Source organism: Aspergillus tanneri (genome assembly GCF_003426965.1).
Source record: "Aspergillus tanneri strain NIH1004 chromosome Unknown AapTan_2_pilon_pilon_pilon, whole genome shotgun sequence".
In the NCBI taxonomy this organism is placed as follows: domain Eukaryota; kingdom Fungi; phylum Ascomycota; class Eurotiomycetes; order Eurotiales; family Aspergillaceae; genus Aspergillus; species Aspergillus tanneri.
In genome coordinates, this window is record NW_022984629.1 from 1,806,720 (window position 1) to 1,831,859 (window position 25,140).

Sequence of the window (25,140 nt, forward strand, 5' to 3'; positions counted from 1 at the left end):
AGAGTCCGATTCGTCACTCCCGTGCCTGTAGCCTGACAAGTTGGCAGGGGGCGCAAACTCCTAAATCCGACATTATGGAAAAGTACCCTGTTGCGACGAAAGATACTATTCCTTGCGTACTAGTGCAATGCCAGCGGCCTCCTCCAACTAGGATACTACAGTCCGGGACCCGACATTCTGGTGAGGGTGTGATAGCTTGGCATTAGCCCTTTGTTAGTAAATCTGGGCAGGCTCCTCCCCATCTTATAGGTAGAATTTAATCACACACGGCTCGAGAAATAAGGCAAGCTGAACCCAAGGCATGTGACAAACCAAATCCCGTCTGGACTTGGTCAAGTGATAACTAAACTGATGAGATGCCTGTCCACACGTTTTTCCTCCCAATCTCTTTTGATTTCATGCATTTGTTATTGACAGGGTTTCATGGGCTTTTTTCCCTTTTGCCTTCTCTTCTTGTAGGCACAATCAAAGGAAGAGAAGACGGCTAAGAAAAGTTGATACTCCCTGACGATTTTGAAACGAAACCAAAAAATCAATACACTTATTTTTCATTTTTAGCAGTATTCTCAGTCAGTAGCGAAGTAAGTATACAGCTTGATAATAAATAATAATAATGCATGATTAACTTCCAACTTTTACCATGTTATACGAGACCGGGAAGCAGAGCTTAGGAAATTCTCAAGCACTATACCAACTAGGTAGCTCGTCGGAGTGGGTGTGGAAGTGTTGGTTCTTGGAAGGGTAGTATAGTAAAAGCAACAAGTATGTGCAATAACTGTGCCGCAGCCCGAACTTGGTAAGTGCTCCTCCGCAACTCCTACCGGGGTTGTAACATAGGCGGTTAGATAAGGCTGTTCTTTTCTTTTCTTTCTTCTTTCTCCCTCTGAGTCAGTTGTTTTCGGGCTTACAGTTTTTAATGCGGATATTATTATTCCAAATTGTAGGACAGAGGAGGATCATGGATTAAATTGTTGGTTCTGTTTTGCGTCCAGGGTGGACGCAAAAAAGAGAAATAAATGTTAGTTAATATCTATGCTGCGATCAGACGACAACACGAGCAACACGGAGGGCAGGACCAGGAGGTGTGGATGCTAACGTCTATAGGACTGTATATTTCCTACTTTTCCCACACTAAGCTGCAGACGGATCAGCGACACGTCACACTGATCGGAGGATCGAATACAACTGTCAATTGGCGTTAAGGGCCAGGGGTGATCGGGATGGATGGTCAAATTGGTACGAAAACAGTGCTATGTCGGGCTAAGTCGGGAATACACAAGTACAAGGCGGGAAATAACTGGCAAGAGGACACTCCAAGACTACTACAGAAAGGACAGACGGATCTAAAGGTGCAAACAAAACGGGAAAACACGGATTGGAGACTGGAATCATGGCGCATCAAAGATATGAATCTTTTCATGTAACTACTGATCATCTGACCCTGTGGCCGTTGACGACCTTGGAAGGGCCCCCTGAGGAGCTGTAATAGGGTATAATGCAAACCTTTCTCTCTGTGCTGCAGCGCAACCACAGCCACCGTTAGTAGGCCAGGCAGACAACAAATATAAGAAGGCCAAAGAATCTTTGGTTTTCATTTTTATCTCCAAAATCTTCATCCACCACTCTCGAACATCATTTGAAAGTAAATAATTTTCATTCAGAAAATCTCTTCAAGATGCCGTACAGGTACCACGCAGCGTAGATATATTGTGCAGACTATGCTTGCAAATATCCCAATAGCTGCAGCTACAAGCAGGGCTTAAGTTGCAGGTACTATAGCGGTCCTAGCGACAACTCACCGGTGTCTCTGGCAGTATCTCGTCACTATAATTTTCACTTATTATAAAAGTTACTGTGAGGAACTCACCAAGTAGCCTGTTTGCATTGTTTTTATCTAGCTTTGTTTATTTCCCCGCATAGTCCCCTCACCACCGTTCTTCCTCCTCCCCATGTTTGAAATTTTCGTTAGATAGCACCAATTTCAAGTTGCTTGGCCGTCACAATGGGAGTCTTGTGTGTGAATATGGGAGATGGAGACTGGCAGTTTCACCATTGACTAGTAATCCACTTCTTTTTGTTGGCATGGAAATAAAGGCTTAGAGTATATAAATATCCACCACAATTCATGCATATTCTCCGCAAATCTAAACCAAGGCTCCCTCACACAAACCATTCATACATGCTCACATTGAATAGTCATCACTCAATTATCGAAAATGTCCAGGTAGATCAGTTGACCCTTCATCCCTTGCAGCACCATTTTATTATGACTGGAATCAGAGATGTTGAGATAACAATCAGACGAGATCCAAAGAAGCCGTGATCCACGTTGATTTACCCATCTGCCATCGATGTTGTCGACCACGCAGTAGATACTAGCTGCGCCACGGTCAGCGTGGGTTAACCACTAACCGAAGGGCAGACAAACTAACCCGCGAGACCCAGTGGGTTCTGCGCAAAGAAGCCAGCATGGTTCGAACCTGTCCATTATGAGAGCAGTGGCTAGGCAACAAGGGCAGCAAGCAGAGCCTGGAGCGAGTATAATCAGCAGTATTCAGAGCATTTCTTAGGGACTGAGCAGATGATATTGGGTCTTGCACACCTGCAAGTCTGCCCGATTTGCTTCGGCATGATTTCAAGGTTCTCTGCGTCCTTGGCGGGATCGGGATAGCTCTTGATGTTATCTATCAATTTATCGACAGAATGCACTGTGGTTGATGTAAATGCTAAGGGACATATAAATATTGGTCAAGCTTAAGTCTATGTCCGGAGGTTGTCGCTGCAAAGCGAGTGTTACCCTCGCAGAGACTTTTCTTGGCAGTGTCAAAGACGTATCCGTTAAGCAAGGAAATCCAATGTGGCTGTCGGTCCACTTCTTTGTTATCCATTATAGTTTTCTGAACTCGTTGCTATGTCGTTGATTGTTTTATATGGGGGGGTTCTCACGGCCCTTGATCGGCTGATCATCTGGACCTTCTACCGCGGAGTTGCAATCGTAATGCTGAGCAGATCCATCACCGCAGAACAAGTAGGGATTTTCGGCGACTCCCGAGACGCTATCCCTATTAATAAAGGCCCGGACGGCGTCCATATGCCCTATTATTGGAATGAATCCTCTTGGTTAGTGATGGTTGGCCTTGGGCAGACCTACTTTTGCACGTACTGTTCATGTTCAGCCATCTAGCTTCACTCTTGAGGGGATCAGGGTTATTAGAGGACCAAAAATTTCCCAGCCAGGAGATAAACAAAAATTGATAGTTTTTGTTCACTTGGTGGTTACTGTACGCTGTCACGGCGGCACCAACTCGTTCCCGAGTCTCCTTAAGCCATTGATTAAGGATTTCCATCTTGTCATCGCATCCTCTGTCCGTAGATCCTGGTATAAACCGGAAGAAATCTCTCATCATCGGTGGACCATCCTCCCCTGAGTGATCCAAGGCTTTGAAATCTCCTCCTTCGGAGGTCGGTAACGAGCCTTGTCAGATAGCGAGTTCTGCTACCCACGTAGAGGAGACGGATGCTTGTATACAGCTCCGGAGCTTCTAGTTGCTGGAAAAATAAATTTATTGGGCTCGGTCCATGGGCACAGCACATGCCTCGCATTACCTATCTCACAACTACAAGACCACTGTGTGGAACCGATCTCCAGAAAAAGCGAAACCCCTGGTCGAGAAATGTGCCAGCTACGCAATGATCATATACGATGCACTTATCAGCGATCTTATCACTGTCTGCCTTTTCAATAATTCTTTAGTGAAAGAAACTCTCACCCCGACATTATAATCCCTGACTCGTAACACCTTCATTAACCTTACAAACGGCACACCGAAGGAAGCCCGCGAATTGTCCACCCTGTTTACATCCAATAGAGCACAATGCATTCATAGTGGGATCGTCTTGTAAAAGACGCCCCACTATCAAGGTAATATATCATGACACTTTCTTCCACTACTCCGTTGAGAAGAAGACGTTGTGAACCGCACTCTTGGGAAAACAATCCTTAAGGACGATCGCACCCAGGATAATCAAGATGTTGGAGAGTTTCTAGTCCGTTCGGCCAGCATTGTGCCATATACGCATTCCCCCATTCGCGACACAATTCAAACCTATTTCCACCTCCCGTTGGATGTCTCATAACGCCAGCGAGCATCCAGTTATTACCCACCTGAGCGAGGCTAGAATATATATGTCAGAATATCAGGGCACCTGTACTGGAAAGGGAGCTATAACTAACATCACACGCATCGCCCCCGGGGATTCGGTCCCCGAATACCGTCTTTGCCCTCGTAGGATCGGAAACTCCTGGAGTGGCTGGTTCCGAAATTCATCTGGGATTGCCAGCCTTTCGTAATTTCTGAATCGGTGTGGGTAACGGTTCCCTAAGTACAAAAAGGTCCAGTTAGTTCAGCACTTGAGTAGGCTGGGAAGCCCACTCACGTCCTACTTGAGTATTGGCCTCAAGATGCTTTTGGGCCTCTTCAAATGCTCCCCAAACATCCCACTCCTCTTCCTGATTGTTATCATTGTTTTGTCGTTTACCAATACGTGCGCCTTTTCCAGAGAACCGGGGACAGGTGCCCTCCCCACGGCTGGGCTCATCAATGCTTAAAGGCTTCTGATCCTGATCGAGCCATTTTTCTAGTTCAAGTTCTCCCTTCCAAACAATCTCACCACTATCCTTGACCCACCGGAGCTTAGTAGGGTTAAGCCATTTGTTCAAGTCACTGAACTGTTTGTTCTTAAAGTCGCGATTTAAGGCGGCGTGATGTGCGGTAATGGTGATTTCTGAGAGTCGCGCGGTGTGTTAGTAAACACGAAAGATATCGCTTGAAAGCTAACCCTAACCTTGAATTTTGAATCCTCCTTCAAACACGGTCCCCCAATCCGCCGACACCTGCTCGCCGATTGAATCTTTGGACGGTGGCAGGACGGCAAGGCTAATGTTGCGTAGGTCGGATATAGAAACACGGTCCTTACCAAATCCTTTTTTCAAATCGAACTTTACATCTGCACGGTCCCCTCTGGATGGTCCATCAAACACCTTAAGTATATTATTGTGTTGGTGAACCCCACGGTCCTTAAAATCCCAGATGGTCGATATCTGGCTCCAAAAACTTCCAAAAGTGCTTTCGGCATCACCAAAGGCAAAGAAGATACGGAAATCCGTTCCGGCAAAATAGGAGTCAGACACATGCAAGGTTACGGTAACACTATCGACGTCGTCAGAGTATGCCTGACGCTTTTCGTGTACTCCCTGCAGCTGCGTATCTGCCAAGAAAGGCCCACTGCTCAGGGTACAGGAAGCACCATCACTGCAGGGAGGTTGACGTTCGATCACTGATAAATCGGGAGCTGCATCGGGACGAGGAAGCCCAGTGGCAATTCCGAAAAGTGCTGCGAAACGAAAAAGTAACATTTTGGGTGCATAAGGGTTATCTCAAAATACTGTACTTAGAAGAATAGAAAGAGATGCTGAGACCTGGGGAAGGGGCAGAGGCACTATTTATCTCCTTTGCCAAGCCATTTTCTATCCTGGTATACGTCCAGAGCTGATGTAGATTTGATGATGCGGTATCTGGATACTCCGACAAGGAATGTAGGGCTCCGTGACCCATCAATCATACGAAGGACGGCATTGCGTACACGTCGGAGTCCCTTCTAGATTCATCTGTTCTATGCAGGATCTGGCCCCAAGACCAAGAACAACTACATGCCACGTCAATTGCCAAGGTTGTCGCCACATTCGGGATTTGTATCAGGCCCCTTTGATGGAATGGCTATCAAGCTAGCAAACATGGTTGTAGTATCTCATGACATGTAGAAATTCTGGTGGATACGTGCCAAGGTTTAGTACGTGCTAAGGTTTAGTACGTGCTAAAGCAGCTATATTCTTCTTTAGTATATGTTTCACTTGTAACCTCAGCCGTATTGCCTGAGATGTTGAAGAGGGTGGGGTAGATATTTCATTGAGTAGCTCTCTCATACCACTGAATGACACCATGTCACTTCTCTTCGCCATGCAAGGGTAATCACACGAGGCAAGAAGATGGTGCAGTCGCCGTATCAGAAACATAAAATCTAGAACCAGAAGATTATCTAGCTATCTCTATTCAATGCTAGTTTGATTACAAGAGAAAGGACGCATTTTGTCATTATGATACTGCATGCAATGCGCCATGACTCGGTTCTGGATAAACAACGACCTAGTCCAGATAAGTCCAGGAACATAAAACCTGTGCTTGCCGGATACTGGCAAGGCCCAGGAAGAATCTTGAAGGGCTTATTACTGGAAGGTGGTGGTGTGTCGCTGGAGAATTCATATCTGCAAATCCATCTCATCTAGAACAAACCGCAGGACACCAACGATATTTTCCAGACACCTCAATGCAATTCAAGCTAGTATGTGCATACTCTGACAGGGCCTGAGCCAAGAACATCCCGCCTTGGACACCTAGCATGGACCAAGCGGAATCATAGTGCTTAAAGGCGTTAAGAGATGAGTGATTATCTTAATTATTCTTCTTTCAAAGCTGCTCAGTGTTTATACAATACCAGTACGAAGTTGCAAATCATCTTCTTATCATGATCATTGCTCTGCATGGTTACGTTGAAAGTACAAGGCTAATTGAATTTATATTTCTGTGCCTCACTCTGTTTTGCCTATCCGGGTTATGAACAGTTGCAACCACGAGATGCAGCTCAAACTCACTGGGGACATGAAGTAACTGGAATCGTTCGATGTGTCAAGAACCGGTTTCATGCCAGAACAGCTTGACACTGCTGCCTTCTGCCAAGCAAAACCGTTTCTTCAACCTGAAATTAAAGATCAGACAAGCAGTCTTGGCAAAATGTTCGAACTTTGCCTTTCACATGGGAATAATAGAGTAATGAAACAATAAGAAGGTTCTGGAAGGCCTTCAGCCGTTTGCATAACGGGGCGCACATTGCCAACTTAGCTTCTAGGTACAGATCAAAGCCCAACCATATATGCAGACCAAGACAGTTTAATTCTTGATCATGGGAGTGTGGCATCTTATTCCAGGCAGCCCCTAGTTGGAATGAATCGTTGTGGATTGCCGAGCCACGAAATTATTTAATTAGCACTAGATGTTGCTATCAAAGGGAAAATGAGGCGATGTGGGGACTCTTTGCTGGTTTCTGTATATGTTAGAGAAGAAGGAACGCTAGAATATGTGTAAATGATTAGCAACAAAGGTGGTTACAACGGAACATGCTCTGGTTCCCGATGCAGTGGTGACCCTAAATCTTAAATTTGACACGAATTGATCAGCCCCCTGAATTGTGTGGGTTGAGTTTGTTGTAGCTAGAACCACCATTCTGCAAGAAATGGACCCATAGCAAAGAAAAGAAAGATGACTCTTCTTTCGGACAACATAACAGTGGTGTGATAAATTACAATCAACAGAGAAGGATATAGGAGCCTTCTTAAGCCACAATACTGGCCAACTTCTTCATTTTTTTTTTCTCGAAACAATATCCATCCCCACTCTTCCACAAGTGGTTGGAGGCTAGAATATTTGTAGAACGAACAGAGAGAAACGCAGTAACAGTATTAAGAAAACTGTATGCGTCCAGTTCTGTAATAATCTTCGGAAGCGATGCGCCCAATTATACAGAGTATAGGCAAACCAACTCAGGAAATTCTCCGTTTTAGCTGCTTGGAAGTGGAGACTACTGCCATGATAACGTATGACGATAATGGGTATAAATCCCTGAACTGATCCTGTTCTGTAACAGGTGCGTTACTGTGCTGGTTCACAGCATCAAGTCTAGACCTCGCCAATAGCCGCCCACATAATGGGGTCAGGACTAAAACCCAAGTCCAAAACCCCGCGGGTACCCGCCGAGGCCCAGTTTTTGCATAATTTTCCCAATTAGGACACTTTGGAATGTATAAAACTGCTGATTCATTCAGATAAATTACTTTTATGTACACATGTATTTGTGTTTGATATTTTCGAGTACCTGCTGGTTAATTACCCGCGACCTCGTTGTACCCACCCAAGGATGGACGGGTGAGGACGAAACCCATGTCTTGGCGACTAATTACTGGACTACGATGGGGAACGCGCAGTCCCTAGCGAGGCCTATTAATTCTAGAACTACATATATTTAAAGTTGGAGAGTAAAGTTAATTACGATGGATAAATCAGGAGCCTTGCTTATACTACGCCCCACGTACTACATATCTCAAACAGAATAATAAACATCACGCCACCACGCAAAATCTAATCTTGCCTTCCTGGATGTGGGTCAAGTTGTCCCTGATTCACCCAAACATTGTTCGACAGTAGTGATGGAATATTGGGGAAACATTTGTCAAGGTCCTCCTCATAGCTGAAGGCCACCAGCACATGTACATAACCACTAGTCCGTAGAAAGGATAATAGCCGATATCTCCCTGCAGTATCCATTCCCATCCACATGTTCTTGGCAGCTAAACTCTTTTCTCGACATATAACGGCTCCTAAGAGTATATGCTGTGTTCTGATACTCTACCGCGGACTAAGGCCTATTTAAGGCCGAACCCCAACCCTTGCTCCTTCTTAATCAATCTCTAGACGGCATCCACTCAGTGTCGCCATGAAAGTTCCTTCCTTGCACCTAGAATCCTACGCGACTGACAACCCTGGTCAATCTGAACTAGAGCTTTTTACCATTATCCAGGAGTACCTCCAATCCGCCGATGTCAAATCCCCGGCTGCTGTTGCTCAAAATATTAATGACCTGATTCCTACGAGGCGCACCAGTGACTCTAATATCAATTATAGCGACGACGTGGAAAGATTTCTATGGAGCACCTGGGGCATTTTTACACATGTAGCCAAGCAGGTCCCGCATAACCACCCTTCACAGGATCGACTGGTAGAGCTCATCCGATCTCTCACCTTTCTAGTGCCAATAACGGTGGAAATCTGGGAAGTGGGTGCATTGTTGCGGTATTGGAGCTCTTTTGCAAGTGAAGCTAATACGCACACGGCAGGAACCCCAGCAGGTTTGGGCCGATCTCCCTATTTTCGGACCCAGTATGAGAGAGGCATGGATTTGTACGTTGTTCTTGGGTTCCTGTTACCGGAGAGAAAGGAATCAGTCCATTTATACCGCAGGTCTTGTAGGCTTGACACAGCTGACGGTCCCCATCTATGCTGATTAGCTCCCGCATACTACGGCGATCTCAGTAATACCGAGGAGGTAGATCGATGGATAAATCTTAATTCGTTTGCGGCGCGCCTATTGAACCTCGATGCAGTACTGTGGACCTCTTTCGCAGTTTGAGCGCTACGTGATGCATTAGACGAGCCTGCAGATGGCCCGGAACTTGATTGTAGTGTTAGAGTTGCTATAGAGTGGGTAACACGCAGTGGCCGATACCTCTATCGACAAATACTTTCCACGAGTGGTAATGAGCACGGCTGTGATGGATTATCTCTTGAAGCATGGCAGAGGTGGAAACGTCGATTTAAAGAGGTCAGTGAGGTATTGAGCACAGGCATCCGTCAGATGGCCCTGCAGACCGCAATCACCATGGAAACTATTGAACAGAGCATGGAGAAGTGAGAAAATTAGGCAAGGCTTTTTTGGATATAGTGTCGTGGAAGTCGGTTGGTTGTTGGTCTCTCGAATCAATCACCTTGTTTTCTAGATATCATAAATATTATTTCAGCAAATTAGGTCGTCGATGTTCAGGTATGATGCGATGACAGGCATATCAGGTCGATCATATTGAGTCCTATATCAAGAATACTAAATATAAGGAGGAAAGGAAGAAGATAAAATGGGCGCCCTCATGGTGAGCGAGAATATGGTAGCTTCCCAGCCGTAACCCCGCGCCATATCTCATTCCAATACGGTCTGGTCTGCATGCAAAATGACGCAAACCACATAAACATCACGTCACTGCGTTGAGCTGAACGCGGCGTCGAAGTCAGGGTAATCACAGTCCGAGGGCTCCACAAATAACGCAGTAGTACAAGAGAAAAGCGGAAGAATAACTATAAATCAGCGAGAGAAGTCTTATCTTTCCAGTTAGAGCAGGTGGGCTAGCCATAGCCAGTAATCTGCACTCTCAGAACCACGGTGGGCCGCAGGAAAGGCGGCCCCCTGCAATTTACCAAGGCAACTGCCGTTGTATATGCAGCGAAGGGAGTCCGGCTGAACACTGTGGTGCCAGAATTGACCGTATACAAAGACTCTTGCTAAGCGATATGCGCCCCGGGGAGACGAGGAAGCTTACATGGATATGCGGGACGCTCAGGTACCGATGGGACGGATGGGACTATCTAAAGGTATGGAGGTGATTCAGGAGGATGATGCTGAGCGCTCACCAAGGTGCTAGGATTCGTCGGATCCCGAATTCCGATGTTTCTCTATCACTCTCAAATCTGCCTTGTACCCAAAGAGGCAGGACAACCACAAAAGCCGCCGGGCTGAACCGGAGAGAATTTTACTTAATATATACTATATTCTGCATCAAGCGCTATATACTTAGCTCCTTGGCTACCTGGAACCCTTTTTAGTATATATTCCTATTCCAGTGTCTCCGAAGGGAATTTGTGCCATTTTATGTATGGTTTGGATGGTCAATATTCCTTGCCACAACGCCTACAGATAATAATGGGCTCTCCAATGATATAACGGATCAGTTGGTCAAAACTGGACTAAATCTCTGCATAGTGCCCCTATCTATCCCAACGTATTTTTTTTAACTCTTATTAAGAGGCCCCAAACCTGGTGCTAAACTGTTATAGCCAGGCTCAGGATCTTGACTATTCCACTGGACTAAAAGACTGCTATATGATCCCAATGGGATCAGGTATTCCTGAGCACTTTATATAGTAGCGCACCGTAATGTTAGGTGACGCACCACACCTAACACCGGGTCTGTCAAGATCTAGAACCAGGCGGCTGACGACCGTTTACTTGCGCACACGCCAAACTTAGCTATACTTTCGGAAAAACAGCTACTAAAAAAACTAGGTAGACTCTTCACTGCATGTAAATTCACTAGTTTTTGATAGTTCGCTTGATTATGCCTGTAAATACGAAGCACTATGCTTACTACTCCAATGTCTGCGAAGTCCTCTGCTTCGATGACAATTTAGATAAAAATACTCTTAGTTCTAGCTATGTGGTTAAATAACTACTACCATATACTTAATAATAATAGAATTCAGCTAAGCACTAACTGGTTGACGCCACAGAAGGTTGCATGGGGATCCTGATATTATTTAGAATTAGTGCTGAACGCAGTCCACCAACAGAAACAAAAAAGAAAGAAAGGGAGAAAAATACGACGAACTATGTATAAGGAAGGATATGCAATATTCTTTGGATGTCACTCGGGTACTGTTTATATGTACACTCGCTAGGTTAACGAACGTCATGAGAGGTGAAGAACGCGACTATTTATTATGTAAGTACGGAGTATTAGTTAACTTATAGTATTTTGAAGGGTGCCAGCTTACCGTGGTCTAAAAAACCTCGGCGTGGGTTAAATGAACTTCTTGGACCTCATTCCGATGCTGTATATACTCGTGGGATTCTTTTGTAGAAAAGTCCTCTGCAGTAGCTATCTGTCGCTTAGATTGCTTTTCCTTTTGATGTCTTGTCTCATTTGCAGCTCCATGTTCCCCCACTTCTTGCGCAAGAATAGCTTTATTTAGAGCTATTTTATGACCTTGATAATCTTGTCTAACCGCGTTTCTAAAGAGGCTTGGGGGCTTTATGTACATGCTTTAAGCCTCCATTTTATTACAGATGCTTGCTTTTTCAATTGCTGAGAATTATATAGTGTTTTGGGTGCTGAATTGGTTGATCGACTGCCTGGTGGTGGAGGAGTTTTTAGTTGAATATTAAGCTGCTTTAAAGCTCTTAATGTCACGGCCTGACTGCAGACCTGCATACTTGGTCCATAGTTATAGGCAGCCGTACCGCTCACCGACATATTGACATGTATCCCGCCTGACTGTTTTCCTTCTTCATGCGTGATATTCTCGTCGCAGCTACCTAGTATATTCAATAATAAAGAAGAGATTGGATTGCGAGACAGAGTCATGACAGATATAGTTAGTTAGCACGAATCGAAACTGGTATCATCCCTTGGCATTCCTTTATTTTTTTTTTCAGAGCCTAGTCCATTTCACAACCCCGGCTAGTTAACCTTACAAAGGGTATAGACATCCACATACAGCTTATCAATTGTTTTGCATATTTAGCATCATATCATTTAATTCAATACGGGATTGCAATGTGGGAGTCAACTTGTACTAATCTGGGTTATCTGGCACTCAGGATCGTCTTACAACTACTGCAAACATACAGTGGATTGGATTATATTAAACATGTCAAAGCCAGAGATTAGTTATTAGGTCTAATGCCTTCCTACATGTTTTCAACATGCCAGAGTTAAAATACACCACTACCCACAAGCCGAGCAATAGTCAAGACAGGAACGCAGAGGCTATAAAGTTGGCAGTTATGTGAGATTGGAGATTGAGTCTATAGGTGATAGGGTTGCAGTTGAGCCATGTGTACCCCGTGAGAATTGCTTTCTGCGCAACGACGGCCGCTATAATCTCTGCGAGGACGCGCAGTTTGCCGGTGTATACCCTTATCATGGCACGATGCAGTGCTACCAAGTCCATCCGGCGAAATGGCTTCACAAGTATGTTGTGACAGTGGACAAATATTTGCCCATGTCTTTTTCTAATAAGCATGACCCAACCAGGCTCCCCGATAATGTCAGCTACGCCGAAGGCGCTCTACTTGAGCCTCTTTCTGTGGTCATGCATGGTATTCGTACCGAAGGATTGACCCTTGGAAAAGGAGTGGTAGTCTGTGGTGCTGGTCTCGTCGGACTGATCGCATTGGCAGCTGCGCGTGCCTCTGGAGCCCATCCTATTGTCATCATGGATCTTGAACCACACTGATTGGCTTTTGCTAAAGAATTGGTTCCATCCTACCAGACCTACAAGATGGACACTTCATTAGACGCCTAGAGCAATGCGACAGCAATTCGAACACTGTTCGGTGAGGGAGAATACGTTGCACCCGAGGCAGTATTAGAATGCACCGGCGTGGAGAGTATTCTCTGCATAGCGGCATACACTGCACGGCGAGGCGGACTGTGGTGGTATTAATGTGGGACGGGCAATCATAAATGACCTACCTCTTATGCATTTCTCACTAGCAGAGGTGGGCGAGTCATCCGTACTCTAGTGAACCAATCCACTGACGGTGATTGATAGATCGATCTGAAGTTTATCAACCGGTACCGTGACACCGAGGCCAAAGAGAGTGCATATCTAAGCGGAGGGATCCTGGATCTGAAGAAACTGGTATCGCACGTATTACCGTGGGAAAGGGCGATGGATGCGCTTCACTTGTACTCCGATACCAAAAATGGCAGCATCAAGGTATTGGTGGTGGATGCAGAGGAGCCAACTGTAGGCGCATAGAAGAAGAAATCGACGACGATTGGGGGGAAATTGTAGAACATGGTACATTATCCGGTAACTTGAACCGCCTACTAGGGGAGAGTGTATCGTGATCCTATCCGTCAGAGGTTAGGATGCATTGGAGATCATGTGTGTGGTCCAGCGAGTGGCGTAAGGCAGATAACCCTCTGACCTTCGTGAATCAGGCCTTCCCATTAAGCCTATTCTCCAGGGTAAAACATCGCCAAGGATAAACCAAGACCTCTGATACTCTCTTGATTTGGACTCAAATTTAGAAAGTGTTCCCTGGACAAACGCTACACGAAAAATATCGACCGACACGATCTTAGCAGCCATGATTCATGAAACACTTCATCCCATTTCTGGGCAGGTAGACGGCTAACCACTGGGGACGTTAATTGGCAGATATTGGCTTTTCCCAGTCGATCCTCCCCCGGGGTTGAGCCTATTTGGGGTTAGGGCCATGCGGGGTAACCCTACAGCCTGGGGTAACAGGCTCCAATTGCCGGATTGGGTCAGCTAGGGCATGTGGAACCCCGGATTTGGTGATTCGAACCGCATGGAGGTACACGGGATCCTGATTTGGGGGGCAGCTATATATCCGGTCTTTTGCTGATAACCGTCTTGGTTAACTTTTTTTTTTTTGTTTTCAATATTTTCTTTTTTAATGTATTGAGAAGTACATCTGGTCAGGGTTCAGAATGGTGAAGATTAACATATTTGGCACGGGGGTTATCCTCCAGGCTGCGATTTGGGCAGCCTGTGGGATGGCTTTTATTCTTTTCGGTGCGGATAGTTCACTTGATTTCTTGTTATTTTTGGTGTCCTAATCAGCGCTGAATCGAGCAGGATACGACCAAGGAGTCTTTTCAGGGATTGTGGAAAATGATGACTTCCTTGGTACTATGAACCATCCAAGAGATAGTCTAATGGGGATTATCGTCTCGATATATAACCTGGGATGCTTCACGGGTTGCATTGTGAACTTCATCATTGGCGATTGGCTCGGGAGACGGAGAGCCATGTGGCTAGCTATGGTTTGGGTGACTGTAAGTTGTCCGTGGCGCTTTTTTTACTTTTTTATTTTTGCAAAATCAGTTCCTAATGAAAGGCTAGATTGGAGCCACATTGCAAGCGTCTGCCTTCTCCGTTCCGCATCTCATGGTCGGTCGATTTGTTACAGGCATCGGTACAGGCATTGAAACGTCGACGGTGCCTATGTATCAATCCGAGCTATGTGAGGCCTCGAAACGCGGTAAGCTTGTCTGCAGCGAGCCGTTGCTAGTTGGCGTGGGGATTGTGATCAGGTGAGAATTGTTCGGCTGGCTTGCATATTCGTTATTTATGATTGTTGCAGCTACTTTTTTGATTATGGAATGAGCTTTGTTGGAGGTCAGATTGCTTGGAGACTTCCAATCGCGTGTCAGATGATATTCGCCTTTGTAAGTTCTCTTCTCGGTGTTGAATGGAAAGACTGGTTGCCTGATCTGTCCTAGGTGGTCATCGTGCTTGTGTTCGGTCTTCCGGAATCTCCCAGATATTGCTACAAGGAGGGACGGAACGACCAGGCGTTGCAAATTTTAAGTGATGTTTATGGTCGACCAAAAGATGATCCGAAGATTTTGGCCGAGCAGGCGGAGATTCTAGAAGCTCTTGCTGTTGAAACGAAACATGGAGAGTACAAATGGAGGTACAGTGCTGTTCTTGTACTCCGGTGCTACTTGCTGTTAGTTGCTGACCGAATCAGAAATATTCTGAAGCGAGATGAAGTTTCCACAGGCCACAGAGTGTGAGTATACATCATGCACTGATTACCGTCCCCGCTAATATAGAGCAGTTTGCTTGCCTACGGAATGCAATTCATGAACCAGGTCGGCGGTATCAATCTGATCGTGTACGTGGCATCCCACTCTGCTGTCTACATCTCGCTAATAGACGAAGATACTTTATCCCCACCGTCCTCAGCAATAACGTCGGACTGAGCAAGAACCTCTCGCTCATCATTGGAGGATGCGTACAGATCATGTTCGTAGTGGGTAGCTTGTTTCCCACGTTCTTTGTGGATCGCGTTGGTCGAAGAACACCCATGATCTGGGGCTCATTCGGTCTGGGCATATGCATGATGATGGTGGCAATTCTTCTCAGTTTTAAAGGTACCGACAAAGAGCATGCCACTGCCTCAGCCTCCATTGCGTTCTTCTTCATTTACATGTTGATATTTGGCGCCTCGGTGAACTGTATTCCGTGGTGCTATGTTCCGGAGATTTTACCTCTTCATGCCAGAGCCAAGGGAACGGCCGTGGGCATTTCCTCGAATTGGATCTGGGTGAGTGCGTTTCCTGCGGTAGACATACTTCAATCCTGACCAGGACAAAATAGAACTTCTTCGTTGTCATGATTACACCTGTGATTATTAATCGCCTCCAATGGAAGGCGTATTTGATTTTCATGTGCACTAACTTTGCCTTCGTTCCTCTGGTATATTTTGTTATCCGGAGACAGCTCAATTTACGCTGGAGGAAATTGATTTCCTCTTCACAAATCCGGAAAAGGGACCCGTGAAGCTCTCGAAAGAGCTTCGCAAGGAAAGGACACGGGGAAATGGGAGGAGCCTTGTCACCGACACTGGTATCATGAGACGAATGAGCGTACCTGGAAAGAAGGAACAAGGTGGAATGACATTTGAGGAGCAAGTTGAGAAAGTCTAGACGGCTAGGATGGGAATGTGTTGTAAAGATTCGACTAACGCTGGCAATGGATTTAGCTAGAGATTATTGATAGAGAAATATCTGGGATTCGAGATCTGATTACTCCTAGCGCCTTGGTGAGCGCTCAGTGTTATATCACTCTGAATCACCTCCATCCCATTAAATAGCAATAAGTGAGATAGGGCACGTTGGTGAGTGCGCTGGCCGCGCAGTCAATACAGTTAATATTGTTCTTGTCCAAGTCCCTAGTAGGCTACCGGCGTGTAGCTGGTATAGTGTTTTTCTGCCACCTATTCCTCCCCTGAGCGAATAATCATAGTTCATAACATAGATTATAAGCCCGGGTTTGCTATGTCTGGTCTATCCAACAGACCTAGCACCTCGGGGAATCATGCAAGAATGGCTACCTTGCCTCATTTAGAAGAATTGAAGCTATAACACGTGTTTAGCCCCTAAACTTGTTAAAGGTGGCTATGACCGTACATCCTACCTACCGCTCCCTGATTGGGTTATCCAACCACGCCAAAAGCCGAACCGGATCCAACGAATGTCCCCGGTGCGAGACTGTAGGACAAGGAGACTTATACCGAGTCGTGAGAACACCGAAGAGTTAAGTGCCGACCTGAGCGCCGCATCGAATACCGGTAAGGATGCCGTGGCGATCCCACTGCCAGGTGAATTCCTAGATAGAAACCTAAAGAGGGTAGAAGCCCTAAAAAGAACACCGCGGAGCTCCTAATACCTGAAATATACCCTGTTAGCTTCAGAGCGAATTGACGTCCGCGACACAGAGAACCCTGCTTTTAGCATAGTAGTACCGCAGACGATCGCCACATTTAGCATAGAGAAGCTAGACGGGACAAGCGTGAGCAGCTGGAAGGCGCAGTACAAGATCTTTCTGGAGATACAAGGATGTTAGAAAGTAGTGCGGAATACATTTAACTAGCAGGGAAGTCCAACAAGAGTTAGGTGTCGGTCAGCTGAATACAGGTATGAGCTAGTATCACCGATCATATAAGAATATAGATCTGCATTGAAAAGGATAAGGACTCTAACTATCTGAATCTATCTGGGAGAATTGAATAAAAAGGTGAAAACAAAAGAATAAAGTTGGACCGAGCAGACGTTGAATAATGGGTCATATATTGGCCCACTTTGGTTGACAGATGAGCATCTAACATCGAGAGTTGAACACCTCAATGAGAATATAGGGAACCGCTTAGAAGGCTCAGTTGGTTGAGATTCAGCGTTTCCTGGTGTTTCTACTGAATGACATCTATTTCCTATTTAGGCTAGATGTTGGCCTGTAGCTGATAGAGTAGCTCCCAGCGCATCACTTCCCTTGAATTCCACAACATTATTCAAATCATCGACTGTCAGGCTCTGGGCAAGACTGATGTCGTATCATGTATGGCCTGAACGCGTCGTGTATGTGTAACAGGTGTCATTATTATAAGGTTGCGGCTTTAGAAACCCGTCTGTGCAGCAGACACTTGAGCCCAATCTGCAGGCGAGAGAACATGTCCTTGGAGTTGTACTTGTAGAGCTGGTCGAGTGTAATACCACATGCCTTGGCCCCAGGGACTAGCAGGTGTCACCCGAAACAACCTTCCTATTAGTGCAGTATTTTGGTGGCGCGAGCCAGTAGATGCCTGCCCGGAGGGGTATCGAGCTCCTGAGCTGTGGAATTAGAGATTGTTGTGTTCCTGTCTACTGAACATTGTCGCACCTCCCAGATGCTGACATCCGGGAGCGAGGTCGCGTCGCCGAGTCTGCTCTCAAATTTCCGTTTACTTCATGACACAAGAGCGGCCTGTATAGCGGCCAGGCCCGCAACAGGTGAGACTGCAATAAAAGACATGGTCTGCGTCACGCTGGTCACTGCAGAGCTGTATGAGCTTGGCCGTAACTTGCATGTCGACATCAACAAAAGCCCGACTGACGACCAGAGAAGGCTGCTAGTAGATTACTGGCTGAGCCTGACTTTACTGGCCCTGACCTCCGGCTTACTAAGTGGCTATCTGACTTCCTTGTACAAACTGTAATCCATGAGTCAATGCATGCCTTTGCATTTACTGGTCAGAATAACGCACTCAGTGAGCATTTTCCTTTCTCGGTTCCTCTATCTTGACCGTTCTGGGAACAGATCTCAAAATTTCCAAGTAAACTATATATCTAATATATTACCAGTTGATGTGCAGTGCAGAGATGAGGAAGGTAAAAAGGTCGAAGATTTGTCGACTAACCCTAGGTGCATGGCACAAATCGCTAAGGGGGTAACCGGGTTTGATAACGAAGGAAATCGGAAGGGAGCGGAAAATGATGCAGTGGCTTTTGCTATATATGCTACGGGTAAGTTTCTTTATATTTACCGGACAACACGCTTGATTTATCTGACTGACTTTGACTATCTAGCTACATGGGTTAACGCTGTGTATTGGTATAGCGGATATAAGCCAAAGGATAGAGGAGCTTTTTAAAATAGCTTATATTTGAGTGTCTACAGTATAGCTCTTAGGTATATACTCCTTCTAAAGCCCGGTATGGTTTATTAAGTTAAACAAATAGTACCTAACTAATTCGGGTTTTCTTGTTCCACGTGTCACAGTGTGATGATCCTGCACACCTTGGTAAGATGGATATATTACATCTAAGGTGGTTATCTAACGAAACATTAAACGCAGAGAAGGAAGGAAGGAATTCTATTGTACAGGAAATGTGGGAAAATCTCTATGTTGTGGGATCAACAGTGTCTAACGTTTTGGTGCCTCAGGCAAGGTTCGGCGTAGGCCCTGACAACCGTGCTTCCAGGAGGAGCCAAAATTCCTAGCGATTATAGATCACTATCCGTATCTGATGGCAACGGCAAATGTGGAGAAGGAGTAGATAGTGGTGGCACGTCACTGTCTCTAAGTGTAGCCTCGCCTAGTGGCCAACGGCTGTAACCAAAATCGACCCCGGCAGCAGAAAACATGGTGCTCACATGATGTTCATCTAGATTCTGTTCTGCATCGCATCTAACCTGCTCTAGCCTGGGGAATTGCCCCTGCAAGGCAGCATCCGCGAGGGCGAGCAGGCCCTTTGCCAGGTGTGGAAGGCCATAGCCGATATGGCCAGCAAGTCGTAGTGTTGTAATACTTGGGGGAAGACGCTGGACCAGGAGGGACTCTGCGGGTGACTCTGTCAGGAAACAGCTATATAGCTCGCTTGAATTAAGAAACAAGTGTTCCAGCGCAGTGAAGGCTTGAAAGCTGAAGGCAGCCTGGGTATTTTGGCCGTTAGAAACAGGGGACCAACGCAGGCGTCGAAGATCAAGTTTCAGTGATTTAAGGGTTTCATGGTAATAACTGAGATATTTTATAATACTAGATGCGTGAAAATGATCTCTGCTATTAGGAATAGAGCAAGGATCAGCAGCCTCATAGACAAAGGTGCATAGACCGTTGCAACAAGAAAGAATGGCTTTAAGATCCTTCTCGCTGAGTCTGCTGTAAGTAATGCGAAGGTTCTTAAGATTTGGTAGGGAAGGAAAAGGGGCCTGATCCCAGATACCACCGCACATGTGAAGATTAAGCGTCTCTAGGCTCGTGGACACTTTAAAAATACCACTCCCGCACATCACTAGGTTAAGAAGGAAATATTCTGACTGTATTGCCGCGGCACGCAGAGAAATATCAATAGTCCTCAGTGGCAGGTGTAAAATACCGGCCCGATTCAGAATAGACAAGCAGATATTCTCCTGAAGAGCAGGTATTTCAACTTGAAGGCTGCAATGTTCTAGATTAGGTAACCCAATAATTAAAATAGTAATCAGACTAATATCTGATGGTGATAGTTGCTGATGTGTTATAATTCCCAGTGCATGTGTAACCTCCTTTAGTGTATCCCGAGCCTCGTCTACACTAATAGAATTTAATAAGAATGGGTGGATATAAATCCTCTTTACTAATGCAGCAAGGTCTCGTCGCTGTGCCACCACTCGTAAAAAAGATGTAAGTCGGCTATTCCACGAATAAATAGTTGAGCGCCACGAGTCGCTGTATCCAGGGACAAACTCATGGTACAAAATGGCCTGAGCAATGCTGCAAAAGCGCCTGGAGACTAAACATAGTGAGAATAAAGTATGACGCTCCAGGGAGTACCAGGATGGCTCGTTGTCCTGCTGCTGAGTGCCGCGCACGTAAGCATGCGGCTGAATTAACAGAAGATACTTTCCGCGGCAGTGCAAGCAAAACCAGCCGAATATAAGTTGTAAAATCTCTGTTGGAAAGTTTGCAAGTACTGTAGTGTTTATGCTTTTGGCCTGTGATCGAGTAACCGGGGCCATCCTGACTGAATGTGTGGCCTGCGACCGGGTAACCTGATGGAGGGTGTATGAAGTACGCCCATAAAATAAAGGAGTAGCTGATGGAGTAACTGCTCGCTTAAGAAAATCCGAAACTCTCACAATTTTCCACCAATCGCACCCTCATGGCGATCTCTACAAAGGATGAGGATTGCGCTCATCGTCTGCGCACTCCTGCACCAGCTTCACCATCTCCTCCTGCATCGTCAAAAATATACTATGACACGACTTATAATCTAACAACCGCATCTGTATACCGTTATCCTTAACCTTCTTAACCATCAAATCCTGATACACCCTCGGCACCGAGTAATCCTCCTGCGTCAGGACATACGTAGCAGGAATTACCCGCCATGCATCCCCAGAAGTCGGGGTGGTAAAGGCCGACTGCGGGGAGCGCACAAGATGCGGTAGAGCCTCGTCGATCAGGCTCTTCTCGACGCCACCCAGGAACAACAACACTGGGTCAACTGGGAACGTGGAGCCATCGTCGGCGTTCTCGACAAACTGCGGCCACAGGTGCATCATACCGGATTCCTGGACGACGCTGAGTATGGTGTTGCCAGGCCGCAGGATATAGGCGCACAGGTACGTCAGGTGGATAACACCGCCGGGGAGGTTCTTCGCGCGACGCTCAGGCACCGTCAGCTCCCTAATAGCGTCGGTGCCGATTGCCCCCCCGTAGGAGTGCATGAGCATGATGACCTTCTGGCTGGCCATGACGAGGGACTGCACGGTGCGGCGGACGGCAGCCACATCGTCCTCATAGCTGGCGGGTGGCGGTCGGGTAGCGCTGCAGGAGGGGAGCGCGGGGCAGTGGACGGGGAATCCCTGGTTCATCAGGGCGTCGATGTAGCGACGGTAGTTGGGCGGGGTGTGCCAGGCGCCGTGGACGAGCACGACGGCGGGTTTGACGGCGGCCATGCTGAATGGTGAGTTGAGTTGGGATGTGATGATATAAGATATAAGGATTTAGGGTTTGCAGATGCACGAGGAGGGAGGGTTGCTTTTACACCAAGTTTAGATCAAACACAGAATATCCAACATTTGTCAGCCAGACTAAAGGTCTTTCGGACCCTATTAGCCTAGGTATTCACGCTGAGATTAGTCGGGAATGAGAATAGTTCCGGTTGGCTGTACAGCAGATAAATATTCGGCCCCTTCACACTAACGTGCGAAAGGTTGAACTTTCGGAGCCGAATATCCCTGGATATCTCTGTCCTACAGTCCTACTCCATACGAACTGCGGATATCCACAGTGCCTAAAACCTCAGCCGAGGGGCCAATTTTGACAATTTGGACAATTTGAACCCCAACAGTTGTGGGTCTGATCGGCACGCTGACTGTCAGCACTAGTCGCTTTCTTATTCAGGTTGCATTGCATTTCATTAATCATCAATCCCTTTCTCCGTGCACCAACGGCCCTGATTTCATATGGAAATACTTAAAATTGCAGTCTTTGGTTTAAATCGGTAGGAAGACGTCTTGCAATATGGTTTCAACAGTCCTGGATGATCAGTATCTGCTGAGCAGAGACTATGTCGATGTCTCCAGGTAAGTTTTCAGGCTCGTGACCAATGGGTTAAATCTAACAGTCGCCCGCAGACTCAATCTGCAGCATGCACTATGGACGCAGATGTTTGGGTTTTTACTACACCCTGATATCGACATAATCAACAAAGATCTCAAAATCGCTGATATTGGCACCGGAACGGGGTATGACACGTATATTCCTTTATCGCAAGGCAATCTAACTCCCTTTCAGCGCATGGCTCACCGACCTAGCGTCGCATCTCCCATCAACATGCCAATTAGACGGATATGATCTGGACATCTCGCAGAGCAGGCGGCTGCAGGTCGGATAGGTAAACAAGTGTACTACGGCGGACTGATATGGCCAAATGATCAAAGCTAAATTTCTCGAAAGACCCTCTACCGCTTGCTTACCACTTACGGTTCTAATTCTTCCTCTCCCATAACTACATCACCACATACTGTTATGGAAATACTATGTATAATCCACCCGGCTTAGCGGTTCGGAGTACTCCGTGTGGATTCAGCCCCTGAAGGCTTTAGTTAGTTGAGCACCTTAGATAGGAATGCAAGAGACTCAGTTGGTTGAGATACTGTGATTCCTGATGTCAGGGGCTGAACCCGTAGGACCTATAAGATAGGCTACGTACAAAAATGAATCGTTAAAAAGAAGAAAGAAAGTGGAAAATGGGCAGTAAACAAATAGACGGAGATGTCACATGGTGTAGGTCGTCGAGGGGCAATGGGGCCACAGGGCTTGTAGGGTTCGTGGGGACAGTAGGGACAATAGGACAACAGGGACCATAGGCCCGAGAAGGTAAACGGGCTCCAGCCCTTTACATTTGTGAGGAGATCCGCCGAAGACTTTGTAAGGATGATGATACAAAACTACTTAGGAACCAGTTACTAACCGGTTACCAACCAGTTCACAACCGCTTTATACCTACCCTGAAATTCATAACTAAGATTGAGATTACTGAGGTTGTAATTCTTGCTGACTCCTGGCGACTCCTGGAAACTCCTGGCAACTCCTGCAGACCTAATATGCCCAAGAAGAGAGGTAGTGATAGACGAAGTGTAAAGGGCTAGAGCCCGTTTGACCTCTCGGGCCAATGTCCCTATTATCCCTGTTGTCCCTAATGTCCCCGTTGTCCCTATTGTCTCTGTTGTCCCTATTGTCCCTATTGTCCCTATTGTCCCTACTGTCCCTACTGTCCCTACTGTCCCTACTGTCCCTGTTGGCCCCTTTGGGCCATTGGCCCTCGATCCCTGTCACGTGACTCCCCATCTTGTTTGTTTACCGCTCATTTTCCTCTTCCTTTCTTCCCTCCTTCAACGATTCCTTCTTGTACATAACCTATCTGTAGGTTCTACGAGTTCAGCCCTTGACACGAAGTCCTTGATGGAAAAAAGCACAATAAATAGCCCAAATTTTATTACTACGACCAGCGCCATTAAAAATAGAGTTCGAGAATATGCTATTATTAATAGAGGGTTTTGCAACCAAGAAAGGTGTAGGTTTACAGCAAATAGCTATAAAATATAGCCTAAACAGAATTATACCAATGCTGTAAATATCTAATATCCTCAGCATTAATACAAGTTTATCCTTTGTCTTCTAAACCACAGGGCCTAATTTTAAGTGTGCCGGTAGTCTCTCTTTAAAGTGATATAGCCACATCTTACTGTGTGTATTATTAAGAGCCTTGTTGACAGGTTTTTGGGCGCTACGAGCCTGTTTTCCCTGGCGAACCCGGCCACGCAGTGTCTCGTACGGGACGCCATATCCCCGCGCAATCTTCGATAAATTAGGTTTTTTTTTTTTTTTTCCCAGCATAGGCAGCTTCACAGGCCTTAATAACACGTGATTCGTCTATTTTTGAAGCTTCTGGCATGGTGGGTGGATGGGAATAACATCAAGAATATGGATGGTGGGAAATTTGGGTTTCCTGTGTGAATTGGGCTACCAGTGTGGTGCAACCCCCATCCCGAAGGCGGTGGGGGGCACTGGAAGGCACTAATAGGTTCTACGGGTTCAGCCCCAGAATTTTTATAGAACCAAAAGTTAGTTTCATTCAGTTAAATACATACTACCTAAATCTTAAATATACCAGTTATTAATTTAGTTCCCTCGTCGTCCCATGTCTCACCGTGTTTCCAGGAAAAGCCAAAATTCCTAAAGATCCTCATAATCCTCCTCTGATAGTAGGATGATATATGCCTTACTATTAGCTCTAATAGCCTAGAGAATAACTGCAGGCAAATAGAGCTGGTAGCCAACGCCATGTTTAAAAAGGAGCCAAAGATCCATATCCAGTTTGACCAGGATAAAATAGAGCTTATTCACTTTAGCTCTAAACAACCAGACCAAGAAAACCAAGACACCCAGGTTAAACTAGATAATAATATCATAGTTAAACCAAGCCCTATGGTAAAATGGCTAGGAATCTATATAGATTCTAAACTCCTTTTTAAAGAACACGTGCAAATACGAGTTGCAGCTGCAACTAGGGCATTTCACCAAATAGCGAGGCTCTCAAATACAGAAAAGGGGCTAAGCTTCCAAGCTATAAGACAACTTTATATAGCATGCGTTTCCTCTATTGCAGATTATGGAGTCCCTTTATGGTGGAAAGGCCAACAGTACTTGGTAGATCACTACCAGAAACTGCAAAACACGGCTTTGAGAAAGATTCTAGGGACTTTTAAAACATCGCCTATACAGGCTATGGAAATAGAAGCCTCCCTACCCCCACCAGCGGTTAGATTTAATAAAATCTGCAGAAACTACATTCTTAGAACTGCCTATTTTATAAAATCGCATCCAATTCAGACCAGATTACCCACCACCTTTATGCTGAACCCAGGGGAATTCTCCAGTAACAAACCAAAATTTTTAGACTGGAATGAGAAACCCAGACTGCCAGACCTAGAAGACCCTGACTACCACCCTAGAGAAAGAAAGAGAAAATACCCTAGCCAGTTAATTCGACTTCTAGCACTGTTCTTTATTAAGCAGTGGAAAGGCACCTTTCAGACACTAGATCGAATCTCACCACCCTGGTCCCAAACACTG

General features: G+C 45.9%; 9 protein-coding genes across 9 annotated transcripts; 5 read left to right on the plus strand and 4 right to left on the minus strand.

The window, feature by feature from the left end:
• Positions 1-2,926: 2,926 nt before the first annotated feature.
• Positions 2,927-3,347, minus strand: ATNIH1004_000571 (uncharacterized protein; the record flags this gene model as incomplete). The annotated part of the gene is made up of 2 exons (XM_033565279.1): positions 2,927-3,096; positions 3,164-3,347. 2 exons carry the CDS (start codon positions 3,345-3,347, stop codon positions 2,927-2,929), a joined length of 354 nt encoding a protein of 117 aa, XP_033431036.1.
• A 601-nt stretch (positions 3,348-3,948) lies between these two features.
• Positions 3,949-5,416, minus strand: ATNIH1004_000572 (uncharacterized protein; the record flags this gene model as incomplete). Its single annotated transcript, XM_033565280.1, has 5 exons — positions 3,949-4,044; positions 4,166-4,175; positions 4,235-4,379; positions 4,438-4,785; positions 4,846-5,416. The coding sequence occupies 5 exons, from the start codon at positions 5,414-5,416 to the stop codon at positions 3,949-3,951; spliced, it is 1,170 nt and encodes a 389-aa protein (XP_033431037.1).
• Positions 5,417-8,604: 3,188 nt separating this feature from the next.
• Positions 8,605-9,579, plus strand: ATNIH1004_000573 (uncharacterized protein; the record flags this gene model as incomplete). The annotated part of the gene is made up of 3 exons (XM_033565281.1): positions 8,605-8,943; positions 9,005-9,047; positions 9,368-9,579. 3 exons carry the CDS (start codon positions 8,605-8,607, stop codon positions 9,577-9,579), a joined length of 594 nt encoding a protein of 197 aa, XP_033431038.1.
• A 3,065-nt stretch (positions 9,580-12,644) lies between these two features.
• Positions 12,645-12,950, plus strand: ATNIH1004_000574 (uncharacterized protein; the record flags this gene model as incomplete). The annotated part of the gene is made up of 2 exons (XM_033565282.1): positions 12,645-12,685; positions 12,749-12,950. 2 exons carry the CDS (start codon positions 12,645-12,647, stop codon positions 12,948-12,950), a joined length of 243 nt encoding a protein of 80 aa, XP_033431039.1.
• Positions 12,951-13,194: 244 nt separating this feature from the next.
• ATNIH1004_000575 (uncharacterized protein) lies at positions 13,195-13,478 on the plus strand (the record flags this gene model as incomplete). Its single annotated transcript, XM_033565283.1, has 2 exons — positions 13,195-13,215; positions 13,269-13,478. 2 exons carry the CDS (start codon positions 13,195-13,197, stop codon positions 13,476-13,478), a joined length of 231 nt encoding a protein of 76 aa, XP_033431040.1.
• A 929-nt stretch (positions 13,479-14,407) lies between these two features.
• On the plus strand, positions 14,408-16,186 carry ATNIH1004_000576 (uncharacterized protein; the record flags this gene model as incomplete). Its single annotated transcript, XM_033565284.1, has 8 exons — positions 14,408-14,527; positions 14,595-14,785; positions 14,836-14,920; positions 14,975-15,168; positions 15,226-15,267; positions 15,316-15,372; positions 15,420-15,631; positions 15,981-16,186. The coding sequence occupies 8 exons, from the start codon at positions 14,408-14,410 to the stop codon at positions 16,184-16,186; spliced, it is 1,107 nt and encodes a 368-aa protein (XP_033431041.1).
• Positions 16,187-19,019: 2,833 nt separating this feature from the next.
• ATNIH1004_000577 (uncharacterized protein) lies at positions 19,020-19,805 on the minus strand (the record flags this gene model as incomplete). The annotated part of the gene is made up of 1 exon (XM_033565285.1): positions 19,020-19,805. One exon carries the CDS (start codon positions 19,803-19,805, stop codon positions 19,020-19,022), a length of 786 nt encoding a protein of 261 aa, XP_033431042.1.
• Positions 19,806-20,666: 861 nt separating this feature from the next.
• On the minus strand, positions 20,667-21,455 carry ATNIH1004_000578 (alpha/beta hydrolase; the record flags this gene model as incomplete). The annotated part of the gene is made up of 1 exon (XM_033565286.1): positions 20,667-21,455. The coding sequence occupies one exon, from the start codon at positions 21,453-21,455 to the stop codon at positions 20,667-20,669; it is 789 nt and encodes a 262-aa protein (XP_033431043.1).
• A 568-nt stretch (positions 21,456-22,023) lies between these two features.
• On the plus strand, positions 22,024-22,396 carry ATNIH1004_000579 (uncharacterized protein; the record flags this gene model as incomplete). The annotated part of the gene is made up of 3 exons (XM_033565287.1): positions 22,024-22,085; positions 22,137-22,247; positions 22,297-22,396. The coding sequence occupies 3 exons, from the start codon at positions 22,024-22,026 to the stop codon at positions 22,394-22,396; spliced, it is 273 nt and encodes a 90-aa protein (XP_033431044.1).
• Between the last annotated feature and the right edge of the window lie 2,744 nt (positions 22,397-25,140).